At 41.1% G+C, this 22,380-nt stretch overlaps 1 protein-coding gene across 4 annotated transcripts in view; it reads left to right on the plus strand.

Moving 5' to 3' along the window:
* Positions 1-20,516: 20,516 nt before the first annotated feature.
* The window catches only part of LOC109638397 (E3 ubiquitin-protein ligase HECW1), a 58,594-nt gene continuing 56,730 nt past the window's right edge, over positions 20,517-22,380 (plus strand). For 2 of the 4 annotated variants that reach the window (XM_069512891.1, XM_069512889.1), the window contains exon 1: positions 20,518-20,972. Coding sequence is in view for 2 of the 4 variants with exons in the window: in XM_069512889.1 (XP_069368990.1) it covers positions 20,943-20,972 (30 nt within the window). In the remaining 2 variants the exon portion in view is untranslated. Of the gene's footprint in view, positions 20,973-22,380 lie in introns of all 4 variants that reach the window. The other 2 variants (XM_020101376.2, XM_069512890.1) reach the window with 2 other exon arrangements.

The following is a 22,380-nucleotide window of genomic DNA, read 5'->3' on the forward strand; positions in this document are numbered from 1 at the left end:
CATACATTTGCAAGGCTAAATTTTAAATAAGTCTTTCCTATTTGCAATTAAAAGTTATCATCATGAAAATATTGTAAACAGATAACCCTGTAGGTAGACATGAACATCTTAGGAACTTAGTGTTATGTCCAGCCACATGCTTGTTTGGCATTCAGTGTAATGAAATCAATTGTAAGTCTGCACACATAATCATCATGTTAGCGTGACTTGCATCAAAAATTTTAATCCTCATGAACTGGAAAGTCAGAAAGGTAATTTGTCTCAACATAGATAATTGGCTGAAGAATTTTCTGAGCCTTTCATGCAGGAGCATCATCCCTGATGTATCCACACAGGGGTGCGATGGCCTACAGTTCACAATAAGGTCATGCTCTCCCATCCTTGATTTTCTTAAAATACATGTTATGTCCCTTGTTTTATAAATAAAGGAAAACACGGGACAATGAAAATATTTGACGGAGTCAAAAGGTACAAGTGTTTATTTAAGTGTGTGGTCAAACAAAGGGTGGGAGGGGTGAGGGCAAGGAGCTCGATGTCAAACAACCAAATTAATAAAATAAAAAAAAACCACACAAAATACGACCTGATCTATTTTCTATTCTTAAAATAACTAATAACAACCAACTAACTTATCTAAAGCAGCAGCTCTCCAAAATGCACAGGTGACACCAGCCAATAACCCTAGTGTGTCTATGTAAGTGACTGTGTACATAAGTGGTACCTCCAACATTACAAACAGATGCAACACAAAACAGAAAAACAACCAAACAGTCAGTGTAGCAGCAGATCTGAGACTGAGTCAAACAGATCCTGAGCACTGAGGGGTGCTCCTTTTATTCTGCAGCCCTGGGCTGTGATAGGCTGATGAGGAATGGAGGGAACCAACGAGCTGAACCAGTGCAGGAGCTACACAGGTGGCAGCCATCATCATCATCATCATCACCAGCAGCAGCAGCACCTGGGAGAGAGAGGGAGGGGAGGGAGGGAAAGACAGGGGAGGGAGAGACAGGGGAGGGAGGGAGAGACAAAGGAGGGAGAGAGAGACAGGGGAGGGAGGGAAAGACAGGGGAGGGAGAGAGAGGGGAGGGAGGGAAAGACAAAGGAGGGAGAGAGAGAGGGACAGGGGAGGGGGGAGAAACAGGGGATAGAGAGACAGGGGAGGGAGGGAGACAGGGGAGAGAGAGAGAGAGAGAGAGGGGAGGGAGGGAGAGACAGGGGAGAGAGAGAGAGACGGGAGGGATAGACAAGGGAGGCAGAGAGAGACAGGGGAGAGAGAGAGAGACAGGGGAGGGAGGGAGAGATAGGGGAGAGAGAGATAGGGGAGGGAGGGAGACACAGGGGAGGGAGGGAGAGAAACAGGGAGAGAGAGGGAGGGAGGGAGAGACAGAGGAGGGACAGAGAGAGACAGAAGGGAAGAAAACACAGGCCCTTTGACCCTGCCTGACGTTGCTGCACGTAACAATACAAAAAAATGAAACAACAAAAGACACAATGTGAGTTTTAATAATGATAGTCTTTATTTAAGATTCAGCCAATCAGAGTCATAATGATATGAAGTAAACATGCAACATACTATATAACCGTTGCTTCATTGTAGAACTGTGTCCCACTGTAACTCACACTCTCTCTCACAAACACAATCAGCATCTGTCACAGTCAGACCATTGGCAGCATACCGAAGAATTGTGGAGTACTTTTGTCGACGCACGCACACAAACACACTGTGGGGAGAGAACAATATCCGGTTCCAAGCTTCAGTAGCATGCAGGGTAAAAAAAATATCATCCTGGGTGTGGTTCATTATGACTATGGCTCATTTTATTTTGATGTAGAGGGTTTAGAGATGCATCTATGGCAGCATAATGACTAACACAGTAAGCAGTGTGATCCCTCTAAAGCTTTCTAAATACACTGACATTTTATACAAATAATATCAAATGCTTGTCTCTGAGCCTGATTGAGGTTAGCACAGAAAATACCCCCTGGATTAGCTATAAACTACATCTACATCTAGGGCAAGTAGCTGCTTGTGAAAGATGTTTGGGAAAGTGATGCAAAGGTTGTTTTTTTTTCTCTATTTTTGAACATGTCAGGGTTCTAGGCCAAGCTCCCTGAGCAGAAGTTGAACACAGAATGTCTTAAAATGGTCTGGTACACATCCAGAAGACAGAGGGCTATTAATAATAGAGAGAACATTAGAGCGTATGGCCCCTATTATCTCTCTAGACAATCTTGTGGGGATAATGTCAGCGGGGCTGGATGAGGGTTTCATGTTCGACTCAATATTCATAAGAGCATTCAGTGATATTAGCCTAAAGCAACTCGACAGATTTAGACAGAAGTCAGGCGGGACAGAGGTCTATTGCAGAGACAGGAGGTGTGAATTAGCAGCAGAGGGAGCATCTGTGAACCTTAACACTCACGTTCACTGCTGCATTTTCTTTTAAAGCTGCAAATATCACCTGGGCCTGTGGTCGTTTGATTTAAAGGTCCAGTGTGTAAAATTTAACTGAAGGGATCTTATTTTATAAAATAATCTTTGTGATGGTGTCACTCGTATGTTTCATTTAAATTGTATGAAATGAAGCTTCGCGTTAGTTCATGCAGGACACGGAGTCATGTGCTCAGCTGTTAGCTACCGATAGTTCACGGGTGCAGCCACCCACCAATCACAGCCCGTTCTCTCACCAAAGCGGTCCCTTTACATACGACCTCATCCTTACTGATCCCTGCTCAGCAACACTGCCACCCACGCCTGCTGCCTGCAACTTGCCTCCACCACCCCAGCCTCCACCTTTTAGCACAGAGTCCAAACACGGTCGTGGTAAACGATACTCATCATAAACGCTGCTCGGGTAATCCAGGGAACATCCAAAGAATGGAGCCTTCAACGCCAATCATAACTGTGTCCCCATTTGCAACAAATGGGTAAATCATGACATAGTGTTCCTGACTGAATTGTTGTTTTCTTCTGCCTAGAATCAGCCCTTCGTTTTCAAATACTTAATATTTACATCAGGAGCGGGTCTTCTCTACGGAGGCCTCCATGTTTTTTACAGTAGCAAAGTTTGGACCGACTGAATACAGTTTGCGCAAATATGACAACACAGGTTCTCTGTCATGTTTGGAAAGGGAGGATGAGGGTGGGGTATTCAGCTGCAACATGCAACTTCACCACTAGATGTCACAAAATGTTATAAACTGAACCTTTAAGCTTAACTATATGTCTTTATTAAAATGTAAATTACTATAATCAGTTACAGACGAAAAACAACTATTAATCAAAAACATTATATTTACTTATTTAAAAAGTATCCCCCAAGAATTTAATTTTAATTTGAACATATGCACATATCTATGTACACATACATCCTATTCATAAGATTATACTTAAAACATGCATATATACATACATATATATATATATATATATATTCTTTCTGCATGAAGGAAAAACAAATCACTGATTGTACAATTTCAGTTTCAAAGATGAACAATGTGGCTCCAGCTTCTAAATTCTAATACGAATATTTCCCCTCAAATACAAAGATATATTGATGGATTAATCCCATTAATTATTAACAGTTTTTTTTTTAACAGAATTTTGAAATAGAGAGTATTTGTGATGTAGTCTGTCTGTGTGAAATTGAAAGCTTACCCTGTGGCAAAATAGTCCGTAAGAAGAATTCCGTGTTCCTGTCACCAGTCTGTGATCATGTGTTTCATCAAATGGTAAAAGTGTGGTGTTATCCTCAAACAAAATGCCAATTTTGATGTAATGTCCACTATCAGCTGAACCCTACCGGTGTGAGATATGGTGTTTTTCTCCCATGGTGCACTGGTACTTGTTCCCCTGTGATCTATCCATCTTTTAGAGGATCATGTAGGATAACTGTTGCGTTATCCCCTCCTTCCTGCTGGGAAAAACAAGCAGCTCATGTCTATTAGAGGTCTGTACCACTCTCTCTCTCTCTCTCTTTCTGCTTCCCTCCCCTATGTGACTGCACAGTGTGAAAGTGTCTTTTGTTGACCACACACCCACATGCTCCCCGTACAGTAAATATGGCTGGTTGTGAGTTATTATTTCTGTGGTGGTTGTAGCGGTAATTAAGAGTTATGGTCCAATATGCACAGGAAGTGAGGTACACATCAGTGTTTACCTGAGCTACAAAAGAAACACACCTCCATGTATCCATTTACTGATCAATTATTGATGCCCACCAGAGTTATTGGCTGTGGGCACCACACTGATCAACTGATCGGCAGTTGTGGTTACGTTTTTATCATGTTCATCAAAAGGTCTGGCAGAATGTTTGCCTTACATATTTATTCTCACAAAGTTAGCAACCCCAAAACTTTAAAGGTCCAGTGTGTAACATTTAAGTGAAATGGATCTACTGGCAGAAATTGAATGTAAAATAATCCTAAATGTTTTCACTAGTGTGTTTAATCTAAATTGAACAAATGTCTGTTTTCTTTACAATAGAATGGACCTTTTATATTTAAATACTTATATAAAGTGGGCTCCTCTCTATAGAGGCCGTCATGTTTTTCATAGTAGCTCAAACTGGACGAGCGAATGACCTTTTGAGTTTTTCAGCAAAGTGCATATTCAGGTAATTCCTCGTTTACTGTCATCTCTACAGCTTTGAGCAAAGCCATATTTGTTCGAGCAAATTTTGTACTTAGAAGCTTAGAAAAATACAAATTCTTAAAGTGTCACATTTGTTATTAAGTATTGGGAGTAAGTGTCTAGTTTAAAAAAAAAAGAAAAAACTATTAAAACACTAAGACTGAAAGGACAGGGGAATTTCAGGATCCAATCAAATTTCAGCTAACCCCCCGGCTCCCTTCGATCTGCCCCTGACAAAAATGCCTTGGTTTTGTTTTGTTTTGTTATACTCCCTTAATATTTATTTGAAAGGTCTCATAAGTTAAAAGCTCTCTATCATCACTGTTGAACTCAAATAGCAAGGATAAAAATTAAATTGTCACATTTATTAATCATAAAAAATGCATATTGAAATGTATTTGTTGATTTTTTTTTAAATCTATTCCCTTTCAAAGCACCTCTGTTTTGTTTGCTGTTCAAACAGGCAAGGAAAAACTGCTTGAAAAGTCATCTGCTGTAATTCAGCTGTAGGTCAAGTCTATTTTTGTGTGCTTTTCTTCTTTGCAGGGATTGTTGCTGTGATTAGGGCAAGGGCTGAGTTGCCAATTCATGCTTCATTATGTTGTTTGAGTTACATGGGCTTGTTTTGTGTAGGTACTTATGGCATGGTATAAAACAGTCTTCGACTCTTATTGGATGTTGTGTTAATTTGCTTACTTTAGGGTCCAACACTCTGCGTGTCGTCTACTTTGTACAATTGTTGTTGGAACAAATGTGAGGGAAAGGCTGTGGTATGTGGAAAAAGCATCTGGGGCAAACAACGTGGCTGAAGAGCAATATAACACCCAGTGGAGGTTGCCTGCAGGGCTTTATTTCTACATCTACAATCAGGTTGCTAAAAAATCCAGGAATCTACAGACTAGCCCAGTACCAGACCAATGAAGAAACATCACGGACTACAGAATGCTGCAGCCTATGGATCTGGATCAGGAGGAAAGATCCCAACTGGGCCCCTAAGATGTTAGCCATTTCCATTGCAGGTCAACCGTAGATGGTTCAGACCAGGGTGAGCGATCTTGTGATTAAAAGGCTGAAATACCAGATGACACTTAGATGCATCGCTGACATCCACTGGGGGTTGCTAACTTCTGCCATTGATCCCTGACATCTGTTGGTCGTTTGCAACTTTTCATCAAGCCAGTGCGGAATACCTTCAAAAGTACAAGGGATATTCACCATCTTGTCTAACCCTCACCAAAATGGTGTTTTAATTAAGGTAGAGAAAAGGCAAAATCCAAAACTCCATAAACAGAAAAACCATGGGGTAAAAAAACAAAACACAAGAGAGGGATGATGGTGAAGAAATGACAAAAGGGTGACGACATAAGGTGACCGTGTAAGATGACAGACTGACAAAGGGAAGCACAGAGACTTATATACACAGGGGAGGCAGAGATAATTGGACACAGGTGAAACACATGAGGAACTGGTGCAGACAATCACAAGGGTTGGAAACAGGACAAAGACAGGAAGTACAGGTGGAAACAGGAAACAGAACTCAGGAAGAACACAAATCCAAACACAAATCTAAACACAAGGAAAACAGGAAAGGTAATAAAGAGTCCAAGATCAAAACTAAAACAGTCTTCATTTAAGAGTCCAAGTTGCTGTTCGAGTCCAGAGTCATGACATGATGTTTTAAAACCTCCTCCTATACACAAATGCCCCTGAATGCACATGCAGAGGTCAGTATATTTAGAGGTCAAATTTGACATGAGTTAAACTTATATGGGGCAAGCAGGTCTATGATCACCACTGAGGCTGTGCAGCTGCTCAGGAGCTGTGGTCAGCAGCACTCTTCATTTAAGAAAAAGAAACAAACACAACACATATCTTTTTCTGGCAGGTATTAATTGATAGACTGCTTTGTTGATGACAGGGGAATATCTAACTGTACCTCGCTACATTGCTTCTGCTGCTGTTCTTCCAGGCAGGAGCAGCAGTGTGGGATTTATAGTGGTAATTTTGTGAAGCTACTACAAGTGAGGTTAAAAAAATAAATTCATGTGCACATCCCCTCTCAGTTCATCTGCATTAGCAGCTCATCAGTCTGCTTTGCAAACTGTATTAGCATCATGATGTAATCCCACTGCAACTAACTGTGCAAACTAGGTCGTACCATAGAAAATCTTTATGTCCACAACTTGTATCTGTTCTTCTCGTCCTCTCTAAAGCCGAGATGTACGCAAAGATCTTAATTAAATCAGTAGAATATGTTTCAGAGAGTTACTTTGATAACATTTATATCGCACTGCCCCTCAGCAGCAGAACTGACGTTTCTCTGGAATGGTCTTGCGCAATCTGATTGATCTGAACCTCTTGGTCAGATTGTAGTGACAGGACGATGAATTAGATACTCATCAGCACTTGATTGTGTAACTTGGGCAAATGCAACATCCCTATAAAAAGCTTGATCTCCAGGTCCATTAAAGGTTGTAGCAATGTACGACACATTTCTTACAACACTTAACAAAAGTACCAATCCTCATCATCTGTGATGACCTGAGGACCCAAGGTTCCTTTTTGAATCTTGACTTTTAAAGGCATTCTTGTACAGGACCAGGGCTGTGGATCTTTTACAGAGTGGTCACTCTATGAAGATCATTCTCCAGTATGAAAAGGAGAAATGCCTTTACCAACCATAGTCTGTTTATAAAGAGGTCCAGAAATCACTCCAAAACATCCTGGATATAAAAGATGCCATCTTGCATCAACGGAGTCATTTGGAGCCAGAGTCTGCATTGTAGCATCCCACCCATACACGTCCTCGACCAATCCTGAGTCAGTGTCTGCTGTCATCATGAGATTTCACCCCATTTTATAGCATCAAATAACAAATTAAAACCAAACTTTCTGGAAAAATGAACACTTGGACATTTGAAATAACACAAACCATCATTGAGATTTTTTTTACGTGACTCTTTAGTTTGATCAATGTCCCATCCACTAACCTAGAGTTGTTGGGGTTTCTTGACAGCAGTTTGATAAAATGATGTCAACTTAAGGTCCAAATATTCAACCTCATTGGATTGCTAATTACCATGAAATCTGATCAATACAATACATGAGAATGTATAACTTTATGAATGCAGAAGCCTGATATGTACAGAGATAAAACCCTATCAATAGCAGCCACTCTATCATCCCCATAGCGAGGCCTAGTGTCATGAGGTTCAAGTGTAAGTTAAGCTCATTATACACAGGGTACCGACCTTTTATATGTATCAAGTATTTCAAGCTTTCACGTACTTAGAGTTCCACAACTTTGGTCTCATTCTTCTTTGACATGTACAGGAAGTGCAGCGAGTATGATAGCTAGAGTCAGCAGCAGTTGAGCCAGGTCAAGTGAGTCATACGTTTGTAGTACTGAACAGTCTCGGCAGTGAGTACTAACAGCAGAGGCCTGAGGGGAAAACTTGATTCAGTCTGCCAGGTCTGGCAGACCTTATCGTCATCTGAACTTTGTTATACAGTACTCAAGTGTGTTCGTAACATTATTTACAGTCTTAGTGCTTTTCATTTATACCATACTGAACGAGGCCTTGAAGCTAAGTGGATGATAGGAAAAGGCTGTACACAGAAGCTGTTGAAATCATTGGATGATGATTGAGAGGTGGAGCCTTGATGATGAAATAGGCTGACAGTTTTCTCCCTGCTTGTACTTACAATAAAAGCTTCAGAAGTAGTGGTGGCAGCAGTTACAGTAACAGCAAGGAAATGTGGGATGTCAAAGTGCAGTAGTACATAAAGCAGTATACAACAATATACAGCTCACACACACACAAACACACACACCTCCATGACTTAATCTTAACCATTTCTATTATGTGCCTCACATTTTATGATTTATGTTATGTTACTCATTTAAGTGTGCCAACCTGTTTAACAGTGGACTACATGACGCTGACTAACAGAGTAAAGTATATTGAGCCATTCAGTCCATCTACCTTTGTACATCAGCCAACAAATCCTTTTGTTGCTGTCCCATACATCTTTTACTTCACAGTCTGATTGCTGAAAGAACAAAAGACTTGTTAAACCTGGTTATTTTCTTCCTTTGCCCTGACAGCTTGGTTGGAACCTGTTGTGCAGAGGGTGAGTGGGGTCACTGAAGATGCACTCAGCCTTACTCAGAATGAGGTCTTTCCACAACTGAGCAGCTGACATCTTGTCATCTATGACTCTACTTGTCCGCTTGATCATGCTCTGTGACTTATGCAGCTCTCGGTTGTGCATGTTACCTACCAAACAAATCAGGCCAAACGACAGGATGCTGTCTTTTCTCATCAGTGTTGTAAATATTCTTATTTTGCTTGTTACACTTCTGTCTGTCCTGGCAGAGGGATCCCTCACATGCAACTCTCTCTGAGGTTGACACTTATCTTTACCCCTGATTTGTTGTAGTTTTTCCTCACTCTTGTTGAGGGTTAAAGGTACAGTGTGTAGAATTTTGTCATATCTAGTGTTGAAGTTGCATGTTGCAGCTGAACACTCCTCACCTCACCCTCTCCTTCCAAACATGACAAAGAACCTGTGGTAGACTTAATTTGTCCTAAAAACTCAAAAGGTGTTTAGTTTGTTCAGTCTGGACTAATGTAAAAAACATGGCGGCCTCTGTAGAGAGGGTCCCCTCAATGTAAATATAAAGTATTTAAATATAAAGGGCCCTTTCTGGGGTAAAGAAAACTACAATTCATACAATTCAGATGAAATGAACTAGTGAGAACATCATGAGGATTATTCTACATTAAATTTCTGCCAATAGATCCCTTTCACCTAAATCTTACACACTGGACCTTTGAGGACAGAGGATGTCGTACCTTGTTAAGCCCTATGAGGAAAATTGCGATATGGGCTTTACAAATAAAATTTGATTGATTGATTGAATTTGCATATTTAGTTGGTTGCGGGAGGAGACAGAAGCTTGACACTTGCTGTTTTATAGTCTAAAGCTTGAGAGTGCAGCTCTGTGGTCTATTTATAAGCTTGAGGGAGGAAACGGTTGTGTTTGAATCTGACCTGCTCAGAATGATTTCGGAGAAAATTAATCCTCAGATTAGCCTTTGCATCAACCTTTTTTCTACCTGTCAATCATTTTGTGAACCAGCAGTGGTGGGCTGCTGGTGTTAAACACACAACTAAAATGAAAAGCATGAGGAGTAAAGCATTCACTGTGTGTGCTGTGTATATACACCTTTTACATATTGTTAACTTTTTTATATTGTATTAAGCCATTTCATGTTGATGTCATTGTGACATTATGAAGAATGATTTGTTAATAGCCTGTAGATTGTGTCTTTAATCTTATTGATTGGATGATGTTGCTCCCACCAAAAGATAATACATTATTACAGTTATTATTTCATGATATATTTTTAATCTATTCATAATTATTTTATTTCTTTTTTGAAAAGCTTTAGGTCATATCATTAGGATGCAGAGATGCCAGGAAAAATGCATTTTTTTAACTATGTATGAAGCTATTTTCTGACTTTTATTTCTGTTTGGAAACTATTTTCAGATCAACATAGGCTGATCTTTTAGAAAACAACGACAACATACATTCACATAACTATGAGGTTGTTCCAAGGGTTTTTTTATGGTTGGTCATGGTCAGTAGTCATCCTCATACTCTCCTCTCAGCAGTCCTCTTGCTACTCTGAATACCTATAAGGATCCAAAGATGCTGAGACTTCATGAGGACTGAGGTTATGACAACTGGCCGCAGGTTAACCGTCTCCTTGGGCCTGCTGTTTTTTGGGCACAGATACAATCAGAGACCGTGTCCGCAGGTCAAGGATTAACCTGTGTCCAGGGCTTAAATAGCCTTTGGAAAGGAGATGCAAATTAATCAACGCACGCTGGCAAGACTCTTCAGCCAATGCCATCTGGACCCTGAGATTTAAACAGTTTCTCCACCTCATCCCTGCTAATCCTGATGTCACTGATTGGTAAACTTTTAATTGTATCAACTGCCTCCGCCCGCTGTGCCGTATAATCAACAGTGTCAGATTTGCAATGAAAACTGTTCAAGTCATTGGCAAAGACAGACTCATTAGCCACATTCATAGTGTGTGTGTTAGGTTTATAGTCTGTGATAATTTGCCGTCCCTGCCAAGCTCTTTTTAGCATCATTATTACAACGTGACTACATTTTGTCTTTATAGGCGCCCCTACACTCTTATTGTCTTCTTGATTCTATACAGCTTTCATTTCCTCAGCAGAGGCAGCAGGAAGAGGTTTAGTAAAGGAGCAAATGAGCAGGAGCACTGATAGCCTTAGTGGTGACAGCAGCACTGCTGAGAGGAGCAGCAGCTGTAGTAACAGCGGCAGGGGTGGCAGTAGTAGAAGTAACAGCAGCAGTATTAATGAAGGTGACACTGGGAACAGTTGTTACTAGTTACAGTAGTAGAGGTGTTGGCAGTGGCAGTAGTAGTGGTGTTAGCAGACATATTGGAAGTGGTAGTAGATCTCCAGCCACAAGCCTGTATTACTTTCAATAAAAACCTGTTTTATACACAATGCCAAGTACAACACTACCCACAATCCTCAGGTGTAGCAGAGATGTCTCTGATATACTACTCACTATATAAAACACTTTGTACAAACATACAAGTTCCAAACTACAATAGACAGTATTACAACAGTAAATTACCAATAAGAATTAAACTGGAATCATTTGCATGGATGAATGGGATGTGTAGTTCCACATTCCTTCAATAATTATGTACACTGTCTGGTTCTACACTTAAAACCCTTTTATCAGGATTTTCTGAATCATCAATGGGAAAAATGAATGGGAAATTTATTCTCAGAACCAGATCCATTCTAAAAATGGGCGCTCTCTATTATGCTCTATCGCAGTGCAAAAATATAATAACCCATTTATGAAGTAGAATGGATCCGAGGAACCACAATATTTAACACATTTTACCGAGTAAAACGATCAACCCATATATTAAAGCTGGGGTTGGTAATACTGGAAAAGTTAGCGAAAGCAGACACTTTTAAAAAGTGCAATCATTTGCTTTGGTCTGAATGACCCTGCTAGGGCCACAAACATCAGCTCTTTTCCATTTCCAGACAACTTTATTACATTTTATTATATTAATTATTGTTTCAGGAAACAACTCACCAATCCTAACTTTAACACAGCGTGTGGTTGGTTACCTAACAGTGTGGAGGAAAACCCTGCATTTTTTAGGGTGAAATAGAAGTTTTAGTAGCAACAGTAGCTATAGTAAGAGTCTTGTGTAGTAGTAGTATCTGTAGCAGGAGTATTTGTTGTTGTACTAGCAGCAGTTGCAGTAAGAGTGTGAGAGGCAGCAGGACTATCGTACACTCACAGTGGTAGTCTTCTTAGTGATGGTAGCAGCAGTCGTACTAAAAGTGACAGTTGTAGTACTGGTGTAGTGTTTGTGTAGTAGTGTTGTAGTAGTGTAGTGGTGGCAGCAGGTATTGTAACAGTGTGGGAAGCAGCAGCAGCAGTATTAGTTATTCAGCTATACAAAACACTGATTATGTCACCTATTCAATCATTGCACACATTTTTTTTTTGCTTGTGTCACCTTCACAGCAATGCAGGAATCGAGAAAGAACAAGACAAATACGGTACAGAAGAGAGAGGGCAAAGGGAGGGAGAGAGAGGGAGAGAGAGAGAGAGGGAGAGAGAGACAGAGAGAGCTGGTGGTGCTAGAAGATGTTTTGTTCATTGCAGCAGATGCTGTGCCTTGCTGCCGCTGGCCAGTACAGACAAGGCAAACCAATACTGCGACTAGTCACACACACACACATGCACACGTACACATGCACACAGACACACACAGGCATGCACACACACATTCTGCCTTCTTATGTAAATACAAGATTGTTCAGTGGTGTGAGAGAGGGAGATAGATAGAAGCACATGATGTTACAGAGAGTACAGAGCAAACCTTTTCAGTACTTCAAAAACTGCGTGGGGAAAAAAAACCTGCAACCTGTCAACAGTAGAGAATGACCACACTGCCCTCTAGTGCGAGGAGAAAGAATAACACTGCAGATGATTTCATCCCCCCCAAATCCAACAGGATACCAAGTGGCTCCTCTCTATGACACTTGTTTGTTTGTCTTCCTTGTTTCTCTCCATTTCTTCTGCCTTATCTGCTTTAGGTTTTAAAGTGGTGTCTTTAAGCGGATTATTCTTTTGTGGGGTGCGGTGATATAGACTATTCAGGATGGCATGTCTGTATCTGCTCTATACAAATGTCTCAGAGTGTTCCGTGTAATCTATTAACTGTTGCTTTGCCTCGTGGCTTTATTTGAGCGATATGCAGCCATACTGGTAAATATGCTGTGCAAGAGCTGCACGCTGGAGTAGATGTTTACACTGTTTACTTACAGCAAGATGGTTCTGGGTTTGAACAGCAGATCAGGGCGTTTTGTGTGTGTATGTGGGGGGGGGGTGGTCTCCTCGCTTCCACAGTCCAAAGACATGCGTCGTGGTTAATTGACACTCTAAATTGTCCGTGAATGTGAGCGTGGATGGTTGTTTGTCTCCATGTGCCGACTCAACTGGGATTGGCCGCAGCCTCCCCTCCCCTCCCCTGCAACCCTCACAGAGTAAGTGGTTAACATTCGATGGATGACGTACTCTAACATGTCGTAGGTTGAGAACTAATGACCACAATTTTCATGCTCATCAAACGATTAGCCCCCGACCTGCACTGAAGCCTCAAATATGTCTCTCCACGCATTTAATCAGGTGTTCCTTTTCTTTTGTCACACATCCGTAGATATTACATTTATTTAAAAATGGGATAAGGCTTACATAGTGTTCTCATACAATTTCATTATGTAACTGATTTACAGCTACACAAGTCAATGTTATTTTGCAGATGGATCAAATGACTGCATATGACAGATTTATAGAAAATGATCAGCTATACTGATCTTTTTTTAGCTTATTTTGGATCATTCTTTTGGCCTGCAGACTCTGATCTTATTAAACTTCTTTCAGCAGTGGCGGGAGGCTGTTTGCTGTGAAGAGCTGTGATAAATCCCCTGAATGCTACAGCCTGCAGGGGATTGAACCACTGAACCTCTGGTCAGTAGACAACCCGCTCTATCTCCTGAGCCGCTCAGCCTAATTTAACAATTTAGCAAAACTCAGGTTTTAGTTGGCAGTTGCTGTAGAGGAAGGGAAGATTAGAATACGAAGAGAAAAAGCACAGGAACATACTTGATTCTTCAGGTGAATGAAATGCTGAATTGGCAGCAGGGTGGCACAGCGTTGGCACTGTAATCTCTACAGAAAGTCTTCAACCTTTGACTCTCCGCCTGCATGTCTCCGGCCCCCTGCCACAGTCCAAAGACAAGAGAGTTTGGTCAGCTGGGGACTGTATATTGGCCGTAGATGTGAATGTGAGAGTGAATGGTTGTTTGGTTGTATGTTGGCCCTGTGATACGCTGGCGACGTGTCCACGGTGTACCCGCCTCTCGCATAATGACAGCTGGGATTGGCTCCAGCTCCTGCGCCCTCAAAGGATAAATGGTATAGATGATGGATGGATGGATGGAGGAACTGCTGAACGAGAAACTGCAATAAGTTATGGCAGCTAGTGGATGAGAGACGAGAGGGACATGACCTCAAGACCTCACCTCTCAGTCTATGCATTTGTGGATTTCTGTATGAAATATATGTTCAATGTATAAAATTGCCACAAATAGTTGTTATTGTTATTATTACAGCCTAGACTGCACTTAAACTGGGTTTTACTTGAAAGCACATATCTTTGAAAGCCATTAAAATTAATCAGAGGTGTTTTTTGACTTGAATCCTACATTTTTATCGCTTTCTAGGTTAGAACTGTCCCCAGGTGATCTGAGATGGTTCCACAAAATCTCTGGTGACTGGACTCTCTAATAAGGAGGAGAGGGTGCATTTTAATTACTCTCCACTGTGCCTTGCATCACCAGCCCAAAGCAAATACACAGATGATAGTGTCAATTTAAAGGTAAACAGACTGCGGTCTGGCTGCGTCAACTGCAGTCACATTAATGTCACAGAGGTAAACCCAAACTACCTCCATGTTATTCACATCCATCAAGGGTCCTTTTCTATTGCTGTTGGATTAGTGATTAGAGCATAATTAAAGTGCCAATAAAGACAACTTAAATAAGAGAGGATGTATGCACACTGCCCACACATCATGTTGGACCACTACCTCATAGCAACATACATATTTAACAATAATCATTGTGTTTAAATCCAACAAAGAAGTGCTTAGAAACGTCCGAGGTAATGATAGAATATATTAGTAATAAAATACTGTGTGCAGGGCCAGGAGGAGAAGACGTGACATCATTTCCATATTCAGTGGATTTCAATAGAAGAAAATGTTTCACCAAATCAAAACATTTTGGTAAATGGTAAAATTGGTTAGCCAAATAATACTAAAAATGAAATTGATTTGGTTTCATAAATTGTTGATTAGTGGCACAATATTCCAAGTTGTCCATGTTCACAACTGGTTATGAAAAAAACGATTTTGACATTATAATGTGAGAGCATTGACAAAAAAAACAGGGCATACATAATATCTGGCCCGGGGATTGTCCGGCCCCCAGGCTGTATGAAGCCTGTGAAATAATTCATAAATACATAAAAGCAGCTTTGTCTATCAGGTCATAATCAGTGTGAAAAAAACAAGTCAATTCAACTTAAGAAAATGTATGATATGACTCCCCTACATAAATATTAAGGCACCTCACATAAGACATTTTCAGGCATGAACTCAAAATGATGTCTAGCGAATTGGGTCCAGACTTTCTCCGCAGTTTGCTTTTCACACAAGCACAGAGCAGCAGGAGGTTCTCAGCTCGGAAGAGAGGTAGAGGAGCAGGCAGAGGCAGGATTAATTCAAATGTTTCTTTTAAAGAACATTGACAACAGCATCAGCTCTTACCACCAAAAGCTCTTTTGACATATTTTCAGCTTTTTTCTACATGCATGGCACCGCTTTTTCATCTGGAGATATTTCTTTTCTTTTTCTTTTTGCTTGTGTTGTGTTTTGGGAACGTCATTAATAACCCCATGAATTTGCAGTGTATCCTGCGGAGGATCTCCTGCTGTATTCTCACATCAGCTACTCTGGACTTTCTGCACACTTTAAACCTGGGGACTTGAAAACATGCGTAAAGTACAGAAGCTCTCACTCGGACATTTGCGTTCTCACATACAGCCATTTAGGAGAATGTCCCAAAGATCTCTAGAGTTCAGTGCATGTCTGAAAGCAGCTTATGTAAGGTCGAGACCTTTTAATCTTAAAGAGAAACTCAACAGTTTCCACAACAGGGAGCACTCAGTGACAGTGGACAGAAAAATCTCCCTTAAAAAACAAATGCACTTATAACATGTCATCACTGAAATAGAAAAATAAAAGTGGATGTGGAATGTCGCAATTTCCACAGAAATTTACAAATTGATATTAATTGTTTAAGTAAACGAGGCAGTGTGTCTGATGGAACTCCTGACGAAAAGGACCAAAACTCTGGACACATTCAGCTGAACTGGATGAGTTGCAATTTGCAGCTGCAGAGCGGGAGCCAGTAGACAATGCTCACTTGGCATTTTCCTGTTCTGCAGAAAGAAAAGCCTGCTTTGGCATTTGAATATGCTGGTGAGTTTTCAAAAACACCTTCAGGCAATTTGAGAGGATTCAGGGCATGAAAAGTAAACAAATGGAACTGAACATATTTCCTACACCGTTTAATGTGGAACTCATGTGCCTGTCAGGAAATCACTGAGCTGTTAAGCAACAACAACCTCAAAGCTTGGTTCAACAACCTCTCTTCACTTGAGGTCTATCAGCTGCATGCATGTAATTTGGGAATTTCTATTCCGACGAGAGAGTCACTGAAGTTTGAAACAACTGTGAGCGTTTCTTTTCCAAATGAAGAAGAAGAGTATCCACTTCTAGCTATTTTTGGTCTTCACCAATCTTGAGAACTTCTGTCTCTGTTACATACATCTCCATGTTTTCTGTGTGAGCAGCTTACCTGCTGCTGCCAGGGGAACCAATCCAACAACAACAACGAAAAAAACAGTAAACAGAAGCAAAAGAGTAAAGAAACTGTAAAATCCAATAACCAAAAAAAGCAAAAAAATTCTTTCTGCTATGTTAATGGAGGTGATGTTAATGCTTCATGGATTTCTCACAATACACTCATTTCTGATAGAACAGAAATAGTCATTTGATCCATCAATAACTTACAAATATAGATTTATGCAGCTTGAAGTAATTTGAAACGTAATAAATAATATGAATCCATACAAATATGAACTACACAACAAACAAACACAACAAATGCATTACATTAGATATAGTTCTCTACACACACTGGACCTTTAATCTACATCCTTCTCTTTTCAATGCTGAAGTGGGACTTTAGCTGTTTTTGTGGTGTTTGACAGGTTGTGGCTTGTGTGAAGAACATCCGTGTGCTGCAGGAGTAGGCGTAAATGTGTGGTTGCTGGACATCACCCGAAAAAAAAAAAAAAAGAATCTGCCTCCTGCATCTCTTCCTCCTTCTTCCTCTCATGTCTCAGTCAGTGGAAAAAGATGTATAGGCAGCTGTTGCTCCCGGTACTTCAATGAATCAACCTTAATGGAGAAGAGCTGACAGAGGGACCGGGAAAATGAAAGCAAGTACTGGAAGTAGGAGGAGGAGGAGGAGGAGGAGGTGGTAGAGAAAGCCTGGGGGAGAGAACAACGGGGAGAGACAGAGAGTGAGTGCTAGTGCAGAGGAATGAAAGGGAATAGGGGATAATGTGAGGGGGTGGCATGACAAGGAGACAGGGAGATATCATGGGACTACATGCACAGCCAACCCAGGAGGATGTACATGTTGGTTCCTCATTTACATTCATTGGCAATGTCTGTCTCTCCCACTCGCTCCTACTGCTTCTCCCCCCCCCCCCCCCCCCCCCCCCGCCTCCAACACAAAGCACAGACAGAATAGAAAGTACAGTGATCTCTTAGCAGTGCTTATAGGTACAATGACAACATTCATCTTAAACACTGTCTGTTGATACTCCAGGTATATTTACAGTCCACAGTCTGGACACCCTCCCATGGAATCAGTGGATGATCGATGACTCTGTGACGTAACACTGAGGCATTAACAGCTTCTGTCCAGCAGATGCCACCAGAGCAACAGTCTTCTCACTCATCTACGCAGTATATTACTTCACTGATAAATCCCCCTCCTACAGGAAGTCTTGAACTTTGCTTGTTAACCTTTAAAACACAGGCCCATCTTTATCTTTAATCAATTCATTAAGTATTATATGAATTGTTGCTGCTATCTTTAATAATCAATATCTCTTTACACTGTTATTGTTTTAAAGGTCCAGTGTGTAAGATTTAGGTGAAAGGGATCTATTGGCAGAAATTTAATGTAGAAAAGGTCCTTTATATTTAAATACTTTATATTTACATGGAGGGGACCCTCTCTACAGAGGCCGCCATGTTTTTTACATTAGTCCAGACTGGACAAACTAAACACCTTTTGAGTTTTTATGACAACTGAAGCTACCACAGGTTCTTTTTCATGTTTGGAAGGGGAGGGTGAGGTGAGGGGTGTTCAGCTGCAACATGCAACTTCAACACTAGATATCACTAAATTCTACACACTGAACCTTTAATTTTAACAGAGCTGATACCTGATGGTGCTCAAATGTTCCCAGTCTCTCTCTTTATATTCAGAACTGGTTGACACTAAACCACATCATCTGTGGGAAGTGTGAATTCTCATGAAAATGAACAGCTCAATAACAACCACAAGCAAAAGGAAGAAAATGCTTTCATGGTAACAAGATCCACTCCAAGACATCTTAAAAATATCTTAAATCATAGGTTTGTTTTTAAATACAAAAGGGTCACGCCATGCAACATCTCAAATACATGTAATTCTGGATCTTTTTATAGAGCATTTAGTCAAAAACAAGTCAGCTTCTTCACCTCTAGGTGGCAGTGACGTCAAGACAATGTGGCAATATCAAGGTGCAGGTCTTTAAAATGGTCAACCAACCGGAGGGTTGTATTCAACAGTCCTTTAAATCAAACTTTAGAACTCCACATCTATCTATCTATCTATCTATCTATCTATCTATCTGTCTATCACCATGGCAGCAATCAACACTGCTCTGAAGGAACTGACGGTCAAAAGAAGAGGATGCTGGATGAGACAGACTCTTTAGTTACAGCGAGAAAGGAGAAATGACTTGACCTGCAGGTGAAGACTGCGAGAGTCTGAGCTCAAAGAGATGAAGAAGAGGTTGAGAGCAAAGGAAAGAAAGGTCAAATCCTTGAATGCTCATCTCTAACCCTAACCCTAACCCTAACCCCACATCATCCTTGAAAAGGATAAGAGTAAACCAATAAAAGCCAGTATCACAACAGAAAATATGTCACTTGTGGATAGAAATCTGGAGCTCATGGCCAAGCTGATGGCCGTCCACACAGAGAACCTCCAGAGCGAGACTGACATCAGTCAATGCTACATGGAGGAGAGTGTGAACGGGAAGAGAAGGAGGCATGCTTTGAGAAACTGAAGGCGCAGGAGACACCAAACACAAGATGTTTGAATATGTTATCTGACACTGGGTATTCCCTTTTCTTCACTATTTTATTTTGGAGTCATTAGATTCTTTTTACATTATTTTATGGACAAAACACAAAACTCTGTTGATCATTTGGAAAATGATCAACAGATTAATTAGTGGCAGCTAGTATCCATAATGTGGATATTTTGAGGGGTGTCCAAGATCATACTTGTTATATATAAATTGCATAGTAACTTCAGAAAAACAACAAAATTAAAATAAGCAGTGATTTATATTGTTTTTAAAGTGATTAAAGTATATATGATAAGTCATGTTGGATGACACAAGTATAATTGCACTTTGTTCTGTTAATGTTTTTATACAGTTTGTGGTTTGAGTTTGAAATGAAAAATGTTCATTGTAGTATTTGAAATTCCAATTTGTAGAGCGGAACCGAACAGTTACACATTTTAATAACTATGAAGCTTGGTGGAGGGATGCAGCATGAGTCAGGGAAGAACTCATCAAATTTTGATGCGGATACAGATCATGGCGCTGATCCAGGATTTTTTTTATTCCCAGGGAAAAATGAATGATGAGGGGAAAAAAAAAATTATTCACCCACAGGATTGCAATGCCATTAAAAGGAATTATTCTCTAGTCTATATCCCACCTATAGCCTGTTCTAACAGTGACAAGTGAGCGGGCCTCCTCGAATCATCTGCATCTCTCTGACAGAGGGGAGACACGAGCAGGAGGGAGGGAGGGAGGGAGGGAGAGACGTATGTGGATGGATGGATGGATGGGTGACTGGCGCGCGTGCGTAAGCTGCGTGTTTATGCGCGCGTTGTCGGGTGGAGGCGAGGAGATGAGGAGGCAGCAGCGCACGCGAGGAGAGAAGCGCCTTCCCTGATTGGCTGTAGGGCTCTGGTACCCAGCTACGTCAAGGTGGAGATGTTTACGTCGACTATGACAAGGGAAACCTTCAAAATAAAAGAGTATTTTCACACGGAATTGCGTAATTTGATCAGACTTGTCTTTGTTATTATTATAAATAATGATAATAATAATCAACTGCCCTTTAAATAAAATTCGGATCGAATTGCAAGTGAAAACACTCTTCTATTTTGAATGTTATTTTTATTAAAAAGAATAAATATGTTTTTCATTACAAAGTGCCTCATGACGGGGACAAATAAAAACAATACAAAACATCAGACAAGAAGCAGTGCCATTTAAAACCAAATACTTCAAATTATACAGTACACAATCTAAAAAACAAAATAAAGTAATTTGCAAAATATAAAAACAAATAGGAACCATTCGTAACAGGTGCGTTTTGAGGGAATGTTTTATTTATACTAATCACAGATTAGTTCAAATTTTAAATAAAACATCCAGAATATCCCACAATAAAACGTGATCGCCAAAATGTTTGAACGTGGTTTTAACTGTGACCGGAAATGCTCCGTAGTATTGTATCTACCTTGACTGAGGTCCAGAGGAAGAGGAGAGGATGTGACTCTCTCTCTCTCTCTCATGTCTCATCCCTCTCTCCCTCCCTCTCTGTCTGCTGTTGTTTGTCTCCCTCCTTCCTCGCTTCAACCAACGGGGGGAAAAAAAATGGAGCTCTGCGGAAATTAGCCACCTCTCCCCTGTCCTCACCGCCACCGTGTTTGGAGGATGATCCACCGGCAGCTCGTTTTGTCCCAGGTAGGTCTCCTCCGCGGCCTCCATTGTTGCTGGGTGAACGCTGCGGGCGATGCGATGGAGCCTCGCCGTCATGTCAGCCCCCAAGCAGCGGCCCAGCAGCTCTTCCTCGTCGGGGGGTGGCGGGGGGGACACGCTGCGCTGAATCCTGCTCTGGACGTCGAGTGTTCGAGCGGAATTCACGCAAACAGGAACCGGGGGGAGGACGTCAGGTTGTTTCTGTTTCTTGCCTCTGACTGGACCACACGGGCTTCACTGTCCTCCGCCAGCTCTCCACGAAACCGCCTTTCAGAGGCATCCTAAATTCTGTACACATCATCCCTCAAAGTTGATATTTCCTCAAATAAAAAAAAAGATTGCATTCGTCATTACGAGCGATTAGATCTTTGCCGAATTAAAGAGGGACCGCGGGCGAGAGAGGACATTCAGTCATCTGCCATGGAAAGAAAACTATATTCCCCAGTGAGCAACGCAACATGAAATTCATTAATTTTCTAAATGGTGTTTGGCGCTGGAGATGCCAGGGCCCCACAGCCTTGTCCTAGTTTCTCCTGAATCAGGGTCTACTACGACTGGGAGGCTTCCCCTTCCCCTCTTTGTGTGGGGGATTCCCATTCCCCCTGAAATCCTCTTAAATCCTGGAGCATCCCACCACACATGGGGGCTTTCGGTTTTTGTGGTCTTTTGTTTTGTTGGCAGCTTAGTGTTGAAAATCTGAATGGTGCTGTTATAATGATAATTATAATAATAATATTTCATGGGTGCCTTTCAAGACGCTCAAGGACACCACAGATATAATAATCAAAACACTGCAGAATAGCAGGACTACAATAAAACAACAAACAATCATAAGCCAATAGAATCAGTATGAAATAAGAAAAACCAGATTTCAGTTGACTTCTGTTATTATGAGGATGTAAGAAAAATAATAAAATGTATTTTCAAAAGAGCAACAGCAACAACTTTTTACAACAACCACTACCAATATCTATTTCTACCACTAACGTATTCTCTACTAACACAGTCACATCTCCTCTCACAGTGTGTGATGGTAGAGTTGGTGTGAGGTTGGTCTTGTCTCTAAAGCCACGTGAGGGCATGACACCCCGGAGTGTAGTGGTGAACCCAGGAAGTCTCGAGCTGTGTCTCAATTCAGGGGCCGCATCCTTAGGAAGGACACGGTCTGGTCTTCTGATTGCAGCACCAGCTTGTCCCGCCCTTAAGACCGTCGCCTAGCAACAGATACGGACGAGAAAGTTCTTTGGTTGATGAAAGATGCTGAAAAGATTTTCTTAACATGTGCACCGTTAGCTTGAGTTGAAGCCCATACGTAAATCTTCTCCTCACTTGCTGCTGCCAACAGTTGGTCTCTGAAGTGCAATGAATCCTGGGATAGGTTTTGCGAGGAAAG

Source organism: Paralichthys olivaceus, chromosome 17, assembly GCF_024713975.1.
Source record: "Paralichthys olivaceus isolate ysfri-2021 chromosome 17, ASM2471397v2, whole genome shotgun sequence".
In the NCBI taxonomy this organism is placed as follows: Eukaryota; Metazoa; Chordata; class Actinopteri; order Pleuronectiformes; family Paralichthyidae; genus Paralichthys; species Paralichthys olivaceus.